Source organism: Nerophis ophidion, linkage group LG19, assembly GCF_033978795.1.
Source record: "Nerophis ophidion isolate RoL-2023_Sa linkage group LG19, RoL_Noph_v1.0, whole genome shotgun sequence".
In the NCBI taxonomy this organism is placed as follows: domain Eukaryota; kingdom Metazoa; phylum Chordata; class Actinopteri; order Syngnathiformes; family Syngnathidae; genus Nerophis; species Nerophis ophidion.
Window position 1 is genome coordinate 43,898,185 of NC_084629.1, and position 16,831 is coordinate 43,915,015.

Below are 16,831 nucleotides of genomic sequence, written 5' to 3' on the forward strand. Positions count from 1 at the left end.
GCGAAGGGCTACTAGTTTGATACACACTTAAATAAATTGCCAGAAATAGCCAATTTGCTCAATTTATCTTTAATAAATAAATCTACATATATATATATTAAAAAATGGGTATTTCTGTCTGTCATTCCGTCGTACATTTTTTTTCCTTTTACGGAAGGTTTTTTATAGAGAATAAATGATGAAAAAAACACTCAATTGAACGGTTTAAAAGAGGACAAAACAGGAAAAAAATGAAAATTAAATTTTGAAACATAGTTTATCTTCAATTTCGACTCTTTAAAATTCAAAATTCAACCGAAAAAAACTAAGAGAAAAACTAGCTAATTCGAATCTTTTTGGAAAAATAAAAAAAATAATTTATGGAACATCATTAGTAATTTTTACTGATTAAGATTAATTTTAGAATTTTGCTGAAATGTTTTAAATACGTTAAAATCCAATATGCACTTTGTTAGAATATATAACAAATTGGACCAAGCTATATTTCTAACAAAGACAAATCATTATTTCTTCTAGATTTTCCAGAACAAAAATTTTTAAAAGAAATTCAAAAGACTTTGAAATAAGATTTTAATTTGATTCTACGGATTTTATGGATTTGCCGGAATATATTTTTAAAATTTTAATCATAATGAGTTTGTTGGCCCTAGTGTGTGAATGTGAGTGTGAATGTTGTCTGTCTATCTGTGTTGGCCCTGCGATGAGGTGGCGACTTGTCCAGGGTGTACCCCGCCTTCCGCCCGATTGTAGCTGAAATAGGCGCCAGCGCCCCCCGCGACCCCAAAAGGGAATAAGCGGTAGAAATGGATGGATGGATGGATGGGTATTTCTGTCCGTCATTCCGTCGTACTTTTTTTTTTCCTTTTACGGAAGGTTTTTTTTGTAGAGAATAAATGATGAAAAAAACACTCAATTGAACGGTTTAAAAGAGGAGAAAACAGGCAAAAAATGAAAATTACATTTTGAAACATAGTTTATCTTCAATTTCGACTCTTTAAAATTCAAAATTCAACCGAAAAAGAAGAGAAAAACTAGCTAATTCGAGTCTTTTTGAAAAAATAAAAAAAATAATTTATGGAACATCATTAGTAATTTTTCCTGATTAAGATTAATTTTAGAATTTTGATGACATGTTTTAAATAGGTTAAAATCCAATCTGCACTTTGTTAGAATATATAACCAATTGGACCAAGCTATATTTCTAACAAAGACAAATCATTATTTCTTCTAGATTTTCTAGAACAAAAATTTTAAAAGAAATTCAAAAGACTTTTAAATTTGATTCTACAGATTTTATGGATTTGCCAGAATATTTTTATTTTATTTTCATCATAATGAGTTTGAAGAAATGTTTCACAAATATTCTTCGTCAAAAAAAACAGAAGCTAAAATGAAGAATTAAATTAAAATATATTTATTATTCTTTACAATAATAATAAATAAAAAAAAATACTAGAACATTGATTTAAATTATCAGGAAAGGAGAGGAAGGAATTTTAAAGGTTTAAAAGGTTTAAAAATCCAAAAATAATTTTTAAGGTTGTATTTTTTCTCTAAAATTGTCTTTCTGAAAGTTATAAGATGCAAAGTAAAAAAAAAAATCAATACATTTGTTTAAAGAAGTGAATCAATCAATCAATCAATGTTTACTTATATAGCCCTAAATCACTAGTGTCTCAAAGGGCTGCACAAACCACCACGACATCCTCGGTAGGCCCACATAAGGGCAAGGAAAACTCACACCCAGTGGGACGTCGGTGACAATGATGACTATGAGAACCTTAGAGAGGAGGAAAGCAATGGATGTCGAGCGGGTCTAACATGATACTGTGAAAGTTCAATCCACAATGGATCCAACACAGTCGCTAGAGTCCAGTCCAAAGCGAAGACCAAGTCTTTAAAATATTTTCTTGGATTTTCAAATTCTATTTGAGTTTTGTCTCTCTTAAAATTAAAAATGTCGAGCAAAGCGAGACCAGCTTGCTAGTAAATAAATAAGACTAGAAGCATTTAAGTCTCACCTTAAAACTCATCTGTATACTCTAGCCTTTAAATAGACCTCCTTTTTGGACCAGTTGATCTGCCGCTTCTTTTCTTTCTCCTATGTCCCCCCCTCCCTTGTGGAGGGGGTCCGGTCCGATGACCATGGATGAAGTACTGGCTGTCCAGAGTCGAGACCCAGGATGGACCGCTCGTCGGGACCCAGGATGGACCGCTCGCCTGTATCGGTTGGGGACATCTCTACGCTGCTGATCCGCTTGAGATGGTTTCCTGTGGACGGGACTCTCGCTGCTGTCTTGGAGCCACTATGGATTGAACTTTCACAGTATCATGTTAGACCCGCTCGACATCCATTGCTTTCGGTCCCCTAGAGGGGGGGGGGTTGCCCACATCTGAGGTCCTCTCCAAGGTTTCTCATAGTCAGCATTGTCACTGGCGTCCCACTGGATGTGAATTCTCCCTGCCCACTGGGTGTGAGTTTTCCTTGCCCTTTTGTGGGTTCTTCCCAGGATGTTGTAGTCGTAATGATTTGTGCAGTCCTTTGAGACATTTGTGATTTGGGGCTATATAAATAAACATTGATTGATTGATTGACTTAAAAAATAGAGGCAGCTCACTGGTAAGTGCTGCTATTTGAGCTATTTTTAGAACAGGCCAGCGGGCGACTCATCTGGTCCTTACGGGCTACCTGGTGACCGCTGCTTTAAAAGCGTCACAACAAAATTAAGCATAAAAATGTGTTCATTCCACGACTGTATATATCGGTATCGGTTGATATCGGAAGAGTTGGGCAATATCGGCAAAAAAGCCATTATCGGACATCTCTAGTTAGGTTTGGGGGGGGGCAACACACCTCACATTTGTTATTTTTTATACATTTTTTTTTAATGTGGATGATTGCTTGACATCAAGGCACACAATTGAGTAGCTGTTTTGTGAACAATGTGCACAAATCAACCTAAACGGCAGCAAAAGGAACTCCTGCAAATAAATAAATACCCCCCGCCCTCAAATCTGGCAACATGGCATATTTACACTTAATAACACACAGAAGGTGGAAGCTCCTTTTGTTCCTTCTAGAAACACGCGACTAGTGTGCAGTGGTTATTGACAGCATCACTTTGTAACACAAATAATCATGTTAGCTGCACTTTCTTTTTTTTTTTTGGGATACTAACTCCCGACTTTGTCTTTAAAGGCCACATCCGCGCAATGGAGCCAAAAATATTAGTCTTGACGTAGCTTAGTAAGGCAAGCTTGTTTACAGTTACTTACACATCAACCTGAGCAAATCTCTTATTCCGGAAACATTCGTTAAATAAAAAAAAAAATAAAAAGGACAATAAAACATGAGCTGAATTGACTTGGCCTTAGAAGCGGTAGGAAAAATGGATGGATGGACGCTTACTGCATACTTGCCAACCTTGAGACCTCTGAATGGGGGGGGGGGTGTATATTGTCCCGGAAGTGTTAGTGCTGCATGGGTTTCTGGGTACTTGTTCTGTTGTGTTTATGTTGTGTTACGGTGTGGATGTTCTCCCGAAATGTGTTTGTCATTCTTGTTTGGTGTGGGTTCACAGTGTGGCGCATATTTGCAACAGTGTTAAAGGCCTACTGAAAGCCACTACTAGCGACCACGCAGTCTGATAGTTTATATATCAATGATGAAATATTAACATTGCAACACATGCCAATACGGCCTTTTTAGTTTACTAAATTGCAATTTAAAATTTCCCGCAGAGGGCTTCACGGTGGAAGAGGGGTTAGTGCGTCTGCCTCACAATACGAAGGTCCTGCAGTCCTGGGTTCAAATCCAGGCTCGGGATCTTTCTGTGTGGAGTTTGCATGTTCTCCCCGTGACTGCGTGGGTTCCCTCCGGGTACTCCGGCTTCCTCCCACTTCCAAAGACATGCACCTGGGGATAGGTTGATTGGCAACACTAAAATGGTCCCTAGTGTGTGAATGTGAGTGTGAATGTTGTCTGTCTATCTGTGTTGGCCCTGCGATGAGGTGGCGACTTGTCCAGGGTGTACCCCGCCTTCCGCCCGATTGTAGCTGAGATAGGCGCCAGCGCCCCCCCGCCACCCCAAAAAGGGAATAAGCGGTAGGAAATGGATGGATGGAATTTCCCGCAAAGTGTCCTGTTGAAAACGTCGCGGATTAATGTGCTTGTGAAGTTAAAGTTAAAGTTATTTTTATTTTACAGTTTTAATTGATTTTACCCTTCAAAATAGTTTTTAATCATATTTGTTTTTATATTGTTTTTATTGGTTTTATTTTTATTCATTTTTTGTTTTATTCAGTCATTGGTGGAGCATAATATTGTTTTTAACATGGCTGTGCAGCACTTTGGAAACGTTATTGTTGTTTAAATGTGCTATATAAATAAAGTGGATTGGATTGGATTGGATTAAAGTACCAATGATTGTCACACACATACTAGATGTGGCAAAATTATTCTCTGCATTTGACCCATCACCCTTGATCACCCCCTGGGAGGTGAGGGGAGCAGTGAGCAGCAGCGGTGGCCGCGCCCGGGAATCATTTATGGTGATTTAACCCCCAATTCCAACCCTTAATGCTGAGTGCCAAGCAGGGAGGTAATGGGTCTCATTTTTATAGTCTTTGGTATGACTTGGCCGGGATTTGAACTCACGACCTACCGATTTCACCACTAGGCAGACTCAATAGGCAACTCAATATTCCGCAAGGGTGTGACAAATGAGTCAATTAATTGATATGTTGAAAAGTGTAAATCAAGAGCTCAACTGATTATAATAAAATTGACATGGAAACTATAAAAAGGTTATTGAACAGCTTTAACATACAGTATATTGGTAACCTATCGTATCAAACTTGATGCATGTTCAAAATAAACCAGGCGTAACCCCTAAAAGGGGAATTGCAATTTTTTTTTAGAAGTTTGGCTATCATTATGTAAGACGAGAACACAGATGGGGTTTTTTATGCATTCTGAATAACAAATAAACGCGTTCACAACGGAGCCTATGGGAGTCGCTCTATTCTACCTATAAGGCCTTTAAAAAAGTATTAATATGCACAAATGTAATGTAGTAACAGGCACATTTATAATAACATTTAATATTTACGTATATTGGTTGGAGCGGACATTTTATCCCAGCACCACTCACGGCTAAAAGTCTTCTGCTTTAATTGCATAGTTACACAGTATTTTGGACATCTGTGTTGCTGAATCTTTTGCAATTTGTTCAATTAATAATGGAGACGTCAAAGAAGAATGCTGTTGGTGGAAAGCGGTGGATTGCAGCTGCCGTTAGTAACCAAAACACAGCCGGTGTTTCTTTGTTTGTTGTGAAGCTTTAATATGGAACAGAGCGGTCTAGCGAAAATGTTTCCCGACCACATGTCAACCGGCAGGTTTCGGTGAGAAAATTGTGGTAATAAGTCGGCTCTTACCGGAGACATGAGCGGAGCTCGCGTCCTCCTGCGGCTGTCAAAGAGGCAGCTGCGACTTTCTTGGCTCCTCTGTGGCTTCACTCAGAGACACTGGCGGTCACCACACCCCTCCGACTCTCAGGTATGACTTTATAATCTCACTAAAACACTAATAACACAATAAGCAGATAAGGGATTTTCCAGAATTATCCTAGTGTAGTGAAGTGAAGTGAATTATATTTGGCGTAGCGTGGCGCAGTGGGAGAGTGGCCGTGCGCAACCCGAGGGTCACTGGTTCAAATCCCACCTAGAACCAACCTCATCACGTCCGTTGTGTCCTGAGCAAGACACTTCACCCTTGCTCCTGATGGGTGCTGGTTGGCGCCTTGCATGGCAGCTCCCTCCTTCAGTGTGTGAATGGGTAAATGTGGAAGTAGTGTCAAAGCGCTTTGAGTACCTTGAAGGTAGAAAAGCGCTATACAAGTACAACCCATTTATCATTTATATAGCGCTTTTTCTCTAGTGACTCAAAGCGCTTTACATAGTGAAACCCAATATCAAATTTTTACATTTAAACCAGTGTGGGTAGCACTGGGAGACTGTGGGTAAATTGTCTTGCCCAAGGACACAACGGCAGTGACTAGGACGGCGGAAGCGGGGATCGAACCTGCAACCCTCAAGTTGCTGGCACGGCTGCTCTACCAACCAAGCTATACCGGTTTAAATGTGTCTAATATTAACTGAATCACTCCCACTGCGTTGCCTTTTTTTTCTTTTTCTAGTGCTTCACTCTAACTTTCCTCATCCACGAATCTTTCATCTTCGCTCTAATTAATGGAAAAATTGTCACTTTATTGGTCTGAATCACTCTTGCTGCTGGTGGCTATGATTGTAAACAATGTTCAGATGTGAGGAGCTCCACAACCCGTGACGTCACGCGCACATCGTCTGCTACTTACGGTACAGGCAAGGCTTTTTTATTAGCGACCAAAAGTTGCGAACTTTATCGTCGATGTTCTCTACTAAATCCTTTCAGCAAAAATATGGCAATATCGCGAAATGATCAAGTATGACACATAGAATGGACCTGCTATCCCCGTTTAAATAGTAAAATCTCATTTCAGTAGGCCTTTAAAGTTGTTTATACGGCCACAATCAGTGTGACCTGTATGGCTGTGGACCAAGTATGCCTTGTATTCACTTGTGTTTGTGTGTGTGAAAGCCACATATATTATGTGACTGTTTGTATGGAGGAAAAGCGGACGTGTAGACAGGTTGTAGAGGACGCTAAAGGCACGTCCCCAATATTGTTGTCCGGGTGGAAATCGGGAGAGATCTGGGAGAATGGTTGCCCCGGGAGATTTTCGGGAGGGGCACTGAAATTCAGGAGTCTCCCGGGAAAATCGGGAGGGTTGGCAAGTATGGCTTACTGACGTGAAAATGGTGCTTTTCTTAAGTTATAAAAAAAGATGTTCATCACTATATTGGCAGATAGAATGTTTCATTCTCTGCGCTGACAATCACCTGATCCAGTTGCTTCCATAGCTGGACACCGACTTCACGCTGCATCGCTTCTTCACGATCATGTTGATGTAGGCTTTCATGATCTTGGTGATCTCTCCGACCTGCACACCGACACGAAGAACCGGTCAAGCTCAAAGTTTTAAATGTACAGTGGGGCAAAAAAAGTATTTAGTCAGCCACTGATTGTGCAAGTTCTCCCACTTCAAATGATGACAGAGGTCTGTAATTTTCATCATAGGTACACTTCAACTGTGAGAGACAGAATGTGAAAAAAAAATCCAGGAATTCACATTTTAAAGAATTTATTTTAAATTCATGCCTTGCTGTTTGTTTTTTGACCACGCCATGTAAGTTTTTGTATTTATGCCTCAGTGCAAGTTTTGTTTTTTCATGCCACGGTGCAAGTGTTTTTGTCTCATGTTTGTAGTTTGCAACATTTATGCTCGTCTTTTGTTTTTTTCATTAGCCAAGTTTGTTTTCCGCCCTTTCCACGTCCCAAGAGCTAGCTTCTGTAGCCGAGGATCGGACCGCCAAGTTCCCTGCCTTAGGCTGCCGCCCAGCTCACAATGCACCTGACCTCTATGGCCCCTCCTATGAGTGGTGAGCCCATTGGAGGGATGACCCACGTTGCCTCTTCGGGCTGTGCCCGGCCGGGTCCCGTGGGCGCTCGCCATCGTGCCCCAACTCCGGGCCTGGCTCCAGAGCGGGGCCCCAGTGACCCGCGTCCGGGCAAGGGAAATCTGAGTCCATTTAGGAAGGACCTAAAGGATAAGATCACGGGTACAAGCGGCCGAAATGAGTTTCCTGTCTCTCCCTTAGAGATAGGGTGAGAAGCTCTGCCATCCGGGAGGAACTCAAAGTAAAGCTGTTGCTCCTCCACATGGAGAGGAGCCAGATGAGGTGGTTCGGGCATCTGGTCAGGATGCCACCCGAACGCCTCCATAGGGAGGTGTTTAGGGCACGTCCAACCGGTAGGAGGCCACGGGGAAGACCCAGGACACGTTGGGAAGACTATGTCTCCCGGCTGGCCTGGGAACGCCTCGGGATCCCCCGGGAAGAGCTAGACGAAGTGGCTGGGGAGAGGGAAGTCTGGGTTTCCCTGCTTAGGCTGTTGCCCCCGCGACCCGACCTCGGATAAGCGGAAGATGATGGATGGATGGATGGATGTTTTCTCACTCCTTCGCTGCATCTTGGGGTTCGTCGCTAACTAACTCTGATCTTTGCTCCTTCTCAACTCTGTGGTAATAATCTTTTCACAAAATACAACAAATAGCACGTTTATGTTAAATCTTACTTGTGAAAAGTAATCCCCCAAGTCCTGTTTTCAACAGTCCGCTCATTTCAGCAGGAAAATGCTGAACTCCAAACTTTGTTTTCTACCTGTCAACTGTCAGTTTAGGCTGCTCGCCGGCTCCTCATCACCACTTCAAGATGGCGGCCCAATTTCTCGCGTCACAGCAGCCAATGCTGCGTCTACTTATAAGATGTCTGTGGTCGACACGGTAGAAGACGAGCGGCTCACCTGCGGTGTTTCAAAGAACATCTCCCTCTCGTCCACAGTGATCTTGTAGGTGCAGGGCTGGGGCGCTCCAAAGAATATGATGTGTTCATAGGGGAAGGTCTCCAGGGGCTTGGGCTCTCCTCTCTTGTACACCGACACGTTTTCCGCACTCACGCTCAACCAAAGGTCATGAGGGAAGCCGCCTTCCTTGCACTGGGAAGACACAAACATCCAAACCATTCAGGATGAGAAATCTTCAGCAATCAGAGGCCATCCAAAAGCCAGTTTTCCAAAGAAAACTGGTCACCAACGCGGTGCCCGCGGGCACCAGGTAGCCTATTTAGGCTAGGGTTAGGGCTATTTAGGCTAGCCGTATGTACATTAGTAGCTATATTTGCATCCAGCCTTTCCCTCCACCCACATTTAATGCCAAACAAACACATACCAATCGACGGATTCAAGTACACCAGTGGTCAAAAGATGCGAAAGTCCCTTGTTTGTTCTGCACATTTTAGCGACAACAACAATGCTACGACAGATGGCATAGAGATGTTTGGATATCCTGCGACACTCAAAGCAGATGCATTTCCAACAATAAAGTCAACAAAATCACAAAGGTGAGTTTTGTTGGTGTTATTGACTTATGTGCTAATCAGACATATTTGGTCACGGCATGACTGCCAGCTAATCGATGCTAACATGCTATTTAGGCTAGCTGTATGTACATTTGTAGCTATATTTGCATCCAGCCTTTCCCTCCACCCACATTTAATGCCAAACAAACACATACCAGTCGACGGATTCAAGTACACCAGTGGTCAAAAGATGCGAAAGTCCCTTGTTTGTTCTGCACATTTTAGCGACAACAACGATGCTACGACAGATGGCATAGTGATGTGTGGATATCCTGCGACACTCAAAGCAGATGTATTTCCAACAATAAAGTCAACGAAATCACTAAGGTGAGTTTTGTTGATGTTATTGACTTATGTGCTAATCAGACATATTTGGTCACGGCATGACTGCCAGCTAATCAATGCTAACATGGTATTTAGGCTAGCTGTATGTACATTAGTAGCTATATTTGCATCCAGCCTTTCCCTCCACCCACATTTAATGCCAAACAAACACATACCAATCGACGGATTCAAGTACACCCGTGGTCAAAAGATGCGAAAGTCCCTTGTTTGTTCTGCACATTTTAGCGACAACAACAATGCTACGACGGATGGCATAGAGATGTGTGGATATACTGCGACACTCAAAGCAGATGTATTTCCAACAATAAAGTCAACGAAATCACAAAGGTGAGTTTTGTTGATGTTATTGACTTATGTGCTAATCAGACATATTTGGTCACGGCATGACTGCCAGCTAATCGATGCTAACATGCTATTTAGGCTAGCTGTATGTATATTTGTAGCTATATTTGCATCCAGCCTTTCCCTCCAACCACATTTAATGCCAAACAAACACATACCAATCGACAGATTCAGGTTGCACCAGTGGTCAAAAGATGCGAAAGTCCCTCGTTTGTTCTGCACATTTTACCGACGACAGCGATGCTACGACGGATGGCATAGAGATGTGTGGATATCCTGCGACACTCAAAGCAGATGTATTTCCAACAATAAAGTCAACGAAATCACTAAGGTGAGTTTTGTTGATGTTATTGACTTGTGTGCTAACCAGACATATTTGGTCACGGCATGACTGCCAGCTAATCAATGCTAACATGCTATTTAGGCTAGCTGTACGTACATTTGTAGCTATATTTGCATCCAGCCTTTCCCTCCACCCACATTTAATGCCAAACAAACACATACCAATCGACGGATTCAAGTACACCAGTGGTCAAAAGATGCGAAAGTCCCTTGTTTGTTCTGCACATTTTAGCGACAACAACAATGCTACGACAGATGGCAAAGAGATGTGTGGATATCCTGCGACACTCAAAGCAGATGCATTTCCAAAAATAAAGTCAACAAAATCACAAAGGTGAGTTTTGTTGATGTTATTGACTTATGTGCTAATCAGACATATTTGGTCACGGCATGACTGCCAGCTAATCAATGCTAACATGCTATTTAGGCTAACTGTATGTACATTAGTAGCTATATTTGCATCCAGCCTTTCCCTCCACCCACATTTAATGCCAAACAAACACATACCAATCGACGGATTCAAGTACACCAGTGGTCAAAAGATGCGAAAGTCCCTTGTTTGTTCTGCACATTTTAGCGACAACAACAATGCTACGACAGATGGCATAGAGATGTTTGGATATCCTGCGACACTCAAAGCAGATGCATTTTCAACAATAAAGTCAACGAAATCACTAAGGTGAGTTTTGTTGATGTTATTGACTTGTGTGCTAACCAGACATATTTGGTCACGGCATGACTGCCAGCTAATCGATGCTAACATGCTATTTAGGCTAGCTGTATGTACATTTGTAGCTATATTTGCATCCAGCCTTTCCCTCCACCCACATTTAATGCCAAACAAACACATACCAATCGACGGATTCAAGTACACCAGTGGTCAAAAGATGCGAAAGTCCCTTGTTTGTTCTGCACATTTTAGCGACAACAACAATACTACGACAGATGGCATAGAGATGTTTGGATATCCTGCGACACTCAAAGCGGATGCATTTCCAACAATAAAGTCAACAAAATCACAAAGGTGAGTTTTGTTGGTGTTATAGACTTATGTGCTAATCAGACATATTTGGTCACTGCATGACTGCCAGCTAATCGATGCTAACATGCTATTTAGGCTAGCTGTATGTACATTAGTAGCTATATTTGCATCCAGCCTTTCCCTCCACCCACATTTAATGCCAAACAAACACATACCAATCGACAGATTCAAGTTTCTCCAGTGGTCAATAGATGCAATCGTTGATTAGAAGGCGATGGCCGAATAACTTCAATAGCTATTCGCTCAATAGCTTCAGTTTCTTCTTCAATTTCGTTTTCGCCATCCGTTTCAAGACACGCGTAATCTGTTGAATCGCTTAAGCCGCTGAAATCCGAGTCTGAATCCGAGCTAATGTCGCTATATCTTGCTGTTCTATTCGCCATGTTTGTTTTGTATTGGCATCACAGGAAAATGGACGGGTGGATTTACAGATAGCGAAAATCAGGCACTTTAAAGCCTTTTTTCAGGATATTCCATGATGGGTAAAATTTTGAAAAAAACTTTGACAAATAAAATAAGCCACTGGGAACTGATTTTTATTGATTTTAACCCTTCTGAAATTGTGATAATGTTCCCCTTTAAAGGTAAATTGAGCAAATTGGCTATTTCTGGCAATTTATTTAAGTGTGTATCAAACTGGTAGCCCTTCGCATTAATCAGTACCCAAGAAGTAGCTCTTCTAGGTCAGTGAGTGGCCGTTTACCTCGACGTCAAACAGCGTGGATCCATACCCAGGCCACTCCTTGATGATAGTCATGTACTTGAGCATGGCCTGGTGTTGGACCAGACCTTGGACGCGGGACCACTTCTCCACAATGCTGGCCCTGGTGGCGGACATCTCCTCTTTCACCCACATCTCCAGCATCTGCTCCTCCTCCACACGCTGCTTTTTAAGCGAGCCCGTCTTCAAGCCCCGCCGCAGAGTCCCGTCCAGGAAGCTGGTCCTGCGTCGCTCCAGCGTCTGACCCGACCCCGAGGCCCCGCCCACTTTGGTGTACTGCAAGATGCGGCTGCGCAGGCGGCCCACGGGGTAGACGCTGTCCAGGCCCCAGGCGGCCCGCGTTTTGTCGCCGTGCAGGAACTGCAGGCGCAGGGCGGCCAGGTGCTGCAGCGTCTCCTCGCGGGCGGGGAAGTGTCCTCTGGTTAAACTCTCGTGGGCCTGAAGGGACAGGACAGGGGTTGTGATGTCATTCAAATTCCAACTGCAGATGTGCAAGTTAAACACACCTGCTCAAACATGAAGGCGAACTCCACCCCCTCCTTTGGCATGCTTTCCACGTCCAGGAAGCAGTAGAGTTTGAAGTAAAGTCTCCACTGGCCCTCGTCTTCGGCTTCCACGCTGCCAGCCAGTCTGGCCACATTGCAAAAAAAAAAGGAATAAAAAAATCTGATCAGCCTCAGACAATGTGAGACTGTAAGGCGGAATAACAAATCATCATATACACCATATTGCCAAAAGTATTTGGCCACCTGCCTTGACTCACATATGAACTTGAAGTGCCATCCCATTACTAACCCATAGGGTTCAATATGATGTTGGCTATTACAGCTTCAACTCTTCTGGGAAGGCTGTCCACAAGGTTGCGGGGTGTGTTTGTATGAACTTTCCACCATTCTTCCAAAAGCGCATTGGTGAGGTCACACACTGATGTTAGCCTGGTTCTCAGTCTCCGTTTTAATTCATCCTAAAGGTGTTCTATCGCAGGGGTGCCCACACTTTTTCTGCAGGCGAGCTACTTTTCAATTGACCAACTCGAGGGGATCTACCTCATTTATATATATCATTTATATTTATTTATGAAAGAGACATTTTTGTAAACAAGTTAAATGTGTTTAATGATAATACAAGCATGTGTAACACATATAGATGTCTTTCTTTCACCAAGACAAGAATATAAGTTGGTGTATTACCTGATTCTGATGACTTGCATTGATTGGAATCAGACAGTAATGATGATAACGCCCACATTTTCAAATGGAGGAGAAAAAAAGTGGTCCTTTCTGTACAATACCACATGAAAGTGGTTGGTTTTTGGCATCTAATTCATCCAGCTTCCATACACTTTACAAGAAAAACATTGGCGGCAAATTCCGTAGCTTGCTTGATTGACATTCACGGCACCCGAGGGTCTTGTGAGATGACGCTGGCTGCTGCCAGTTCATTATTATGAAAAAAGGACAGAGAGGAAGGCGAGAAACACTTTTTATTTCAACAGACTCTCGCGCCGTACCGTCCGTCAAAACTCTAAAGGCCGACTGCACATTTCCTATCTTCACAATAAAAGCCATGCTTCATGCTGCCTGCGCTAACAAAATAAGAGTCTCGGAAAGCTGTGCACGCCAGCTTTCTGAGGGATCGCTTGTGCTCGCCAGTTTTCCGAGACTCTGTATTTAGTTAGCGCAGGCAGCATGAAGCAGGGCTTTTATTGTGAAGATAGGAAATGTGCAGTCGGCCTTTAGAGTTTTGACGGAAGGGACGGCGCGAGAGTCTGTTGAAATAAAAAGTGTTTCTCGCCTTCCTCTCGGTCATATTTTCATAATAATGATCTTGCAGCAGCCAGCGTCATCTCACAAGACCCTCCGGTACCGTGAATGTCATTTAAGTGACGTCTTGGTGAAGATTGATGATCACTCATTTTTAGGTCTATTTTTTTAAAAGCCTGGCTGGAGATCGACTGACACACCCCCCGCGGTCGACTGGTAGCTCGCGATTGACGTAGTGGGCACCCCTGCACTAACCCCTTTTCCACCGTCAAGCCCGTCTCCGTTTTAATTCATCCTAAAGGTGTTCTATCGGGTTCAGGTCAGGACTCTGCGCAGGCCAGTCAAGTTCATCCACACCATTCTCTTGTCATCCATGTCTTTATGGACCTTGCTTTGTGCACTGGTCTCCCGTCCAAAGGCAAAACCCAGTAACTCAGTTTTGGTCAAAACTGAGCCGATAATAATTTTGGAGTTCCTAGGTGATATGCTTTACATTAGTGTATGCGATATTGTGATTTGTTCCATAAGTAAGCTGTTACGCACAAGGGAGTAAGTTTTATTTTGAGATTGGTGGGGACACAAAAGTGTTCCAAGGCAGCACTCTGAAAGTTTACTTTTTTTTTACATTAGCGATCCTAATTTCACGTGATGCAGATGTTATAGAGTAAAGTAACTAAAATGAAAGCAAAGGAGACAACTTGGAAGAGTTCTCGTCTTTACTCTTTAGTGTAGGGCTGTAGTGCAACTGTGCATCATACTGTCAATCAACATAGCCTACTGTCCATCAACAACATCAGAAATACATTCATGCAATACAACATTGTAAATGAACATAAATGAACTGTAATAATCTTTTCCCCAACTTGTGTTTAAATCACCCACAATTTTTCCCTTCATCTACTTCTTTCTACTGCTGCGTTTGTACTGTAAATACGTTACATGAAACTAAAAAAAAATTCAAAAAATAAAACGGAAAGGTGAAATCCGGCCATCTGATTGGCTGTTAACCGTGGTTTAAATAATGAGCACGGCTACTATTCTAAAGCCTGATCAAAGCGCAGGCTATCACTCCGCCTCAGGCACGCATGACTGCTACGAATGGAAGTTGTTGTCATGTATCCATGACAACGGACTGTTGCAGTCCGTAGAAAGAGACAGCTGATGTTTTTACGATGTTAAAAAAACGGGCTAAAGTAGTTGAATTCACATGTTTAAGGTTAACTTTCACCTACGGGGAGGGTTAACAATGGTAGAGGGGACTGAGCATTGACTTTCACCTGGAAAAAAAAGCGGAGGAAAAGACGAGATGCAGTGCTAATTTGGAGCTAACGTCTGGATAGGTGGGACTGTTTTTTCCACAGTGAGGAGTGACAGCCAATCACACGTAAGTTAGCATGAAAGCGGCAACCAATCAGGGAGCGGTATTTATGTTAGAGGCGGGACTTCTAGCAGAGACCCTTTCTGTGCCGTAATCATTGACTAAACATTACGGGCAGCGCTTGTATTGATAGTGACTACACAGTAGCGGCTGGATATTGGTAGGGACGTGTCCCTAGCGTCCCTACCCAATTCTACGCCCTTGGTTACGCGCATGGCAGGACCTAGCAACTACCACATAACCGCGTAGATACAACAGAAAAACCTAGTATCTCAAGGGACCAATCGAAGCTTCTTTGCAAGCACCTTCATTAAATGTATTGTTCTTGATTCTTCCCCTTGCATACTCTTTTGGGCAGATAACTGTAGAGGTCAAAATAAAAACTGGACGCTGTACACAGCTCTTGCCCAATGTGCAAACGCAGAACGGGGCCCGCCCGAGATTGTTATAAAATATCTGGAGAAAGGGCACACGTTCATGAGAGCAGATTCAATCCATGGCTCAATCGGCACGAAACCGAAAGCTCAAGAAAACATCTATACCTTTGATGACTTTGTGGATCTTTGTAAGACAGCATCAAGATAAGATTGGTTTTCCTTTGTTTTCGCAAAATCGGCTAGAAGTGAGTTACTAGGTTTTGCCTTCGGACGGGAGTGGTGCGCAGTCATGTTGGGAAAATGTCAGGACTCTGCGCAGGCCAGTCAAGTTCACCCACACCAGACTCTGTCATCCATGTCTTTATGGACTTTGCTTTGCGTGCTGGTGCACAATCATGTTGGAAGAGGAAGGGGCTCGCTCTAAACCGGGCCTGGGTAATTATTTTGACTCGGGGGGCCACATTTAGAGAAAAAAATTGTGTCTGGGGGCTGGTATATCTATTTTTAGTACACTAATTCAAAACCTCACAATAATGTCCGATTGAATGCTAAAACCGTTATGACAGACCGCCTTAAAAAACAATGGAATTTTAAATTTTTCAATGAATGATAAAACAATGAATATTGACAAAATATGAACGTCAAACCCCCCTTTTTGATCGACACATTTAACCATCAAGTGAAAGGCAACAAAAATGCAGCAAACAGTAAAATATGAACACGAAGGGTACAAAATAAACCCACCTACAATCTGATACATCACTAAGCTTTAGAACTTTGTTGTGAAAGCCTCCTTCCGCGTCTGTGGAAACGCTTCCCGCCCACACTGCTTGGTGCCTCGTCTGAGCTGCTGTGACGTAGATGACCATAGTAACTAATTAGATTACCATAGTAACTAATTAGATTATCATAGTAACTGGTATATCATCCAAAAGCACAGATTCCAGCCATTGAAAGACTTAGTATAGTTGAAAACTTACGGTCATTAGAAAACATGACTGCACATCATAATGGCAGCTACAATTTCCATCTTAAAGATCTAAAAAAAATTAAAGCTGCAAGCAGCGTTGGTCGGGTCCGCCTTTGGCTGCTGCCCCCGAGACCCACGGCCGGATAAGCGGTAGAGCCACTATTTTGAGAATCTAATGCATTGTGAAAGTAATGCAGTTGTTGTATTGAAGTGAAAATATCAAACTTCCTGTTGATTTTTGCTAAAGTATGTTAATTATTAAAATGTAGGTCTAAGTGAGACCTACATAGTGTTTTTTGTTTCATGTCTCTCTGACATTCCTACCGGAAGTTACAAGCAGTTTTGTCTGTGTTTTCTTCCTAGGAGCAGTTTGTCCGTGTTGTATTCCTAGGGGGGCGGTAGAGCGCAATTTTGAGTTTTGAGGTTAGTTTTTTTTCATCAGATCGCAATTTTTGCCAGACCTGATGTGTGTG

At 42.6% G+C, this 16,831-nt stretch overlaps 1 protein-coding gene across 1 annotated transcript in view; it reads right to left on the reverse strand.

The window, feature by feature from the left end:
- Nucleotides 1-2,762: 2,762 nt before the first annotated feature.
- The window catches only part of myo10l3 (myosin X, like 3), a 289,395-nt gene continuing 275,326 nt past the window's right edge, over nt 2,763-16,831 (reverse strand). The window contains exons 38-41 of the mRNA XM_061880088.1: nt 12,377-12,500; nt 11,853-12,308; nt 8,465-8,656; nt 2,763-7,043 (exon numbers count right to left, since the gene is read on the reverse strand). Coding sequence (XP_061736072.1) covers nt 6,939-7,043; nt 8,465-8,656; nt 11,853-12,308; nt 12,377-12,500 — 877 coding nt within the window. The 3' untranslated portion in view covers nt 2,763-6,938. The remainder of the gene's footprint in view (nt 7,044-8,464; nt 8,657-11,852; nt 12,309-12,376; nt 12,501-16,831) is intronic.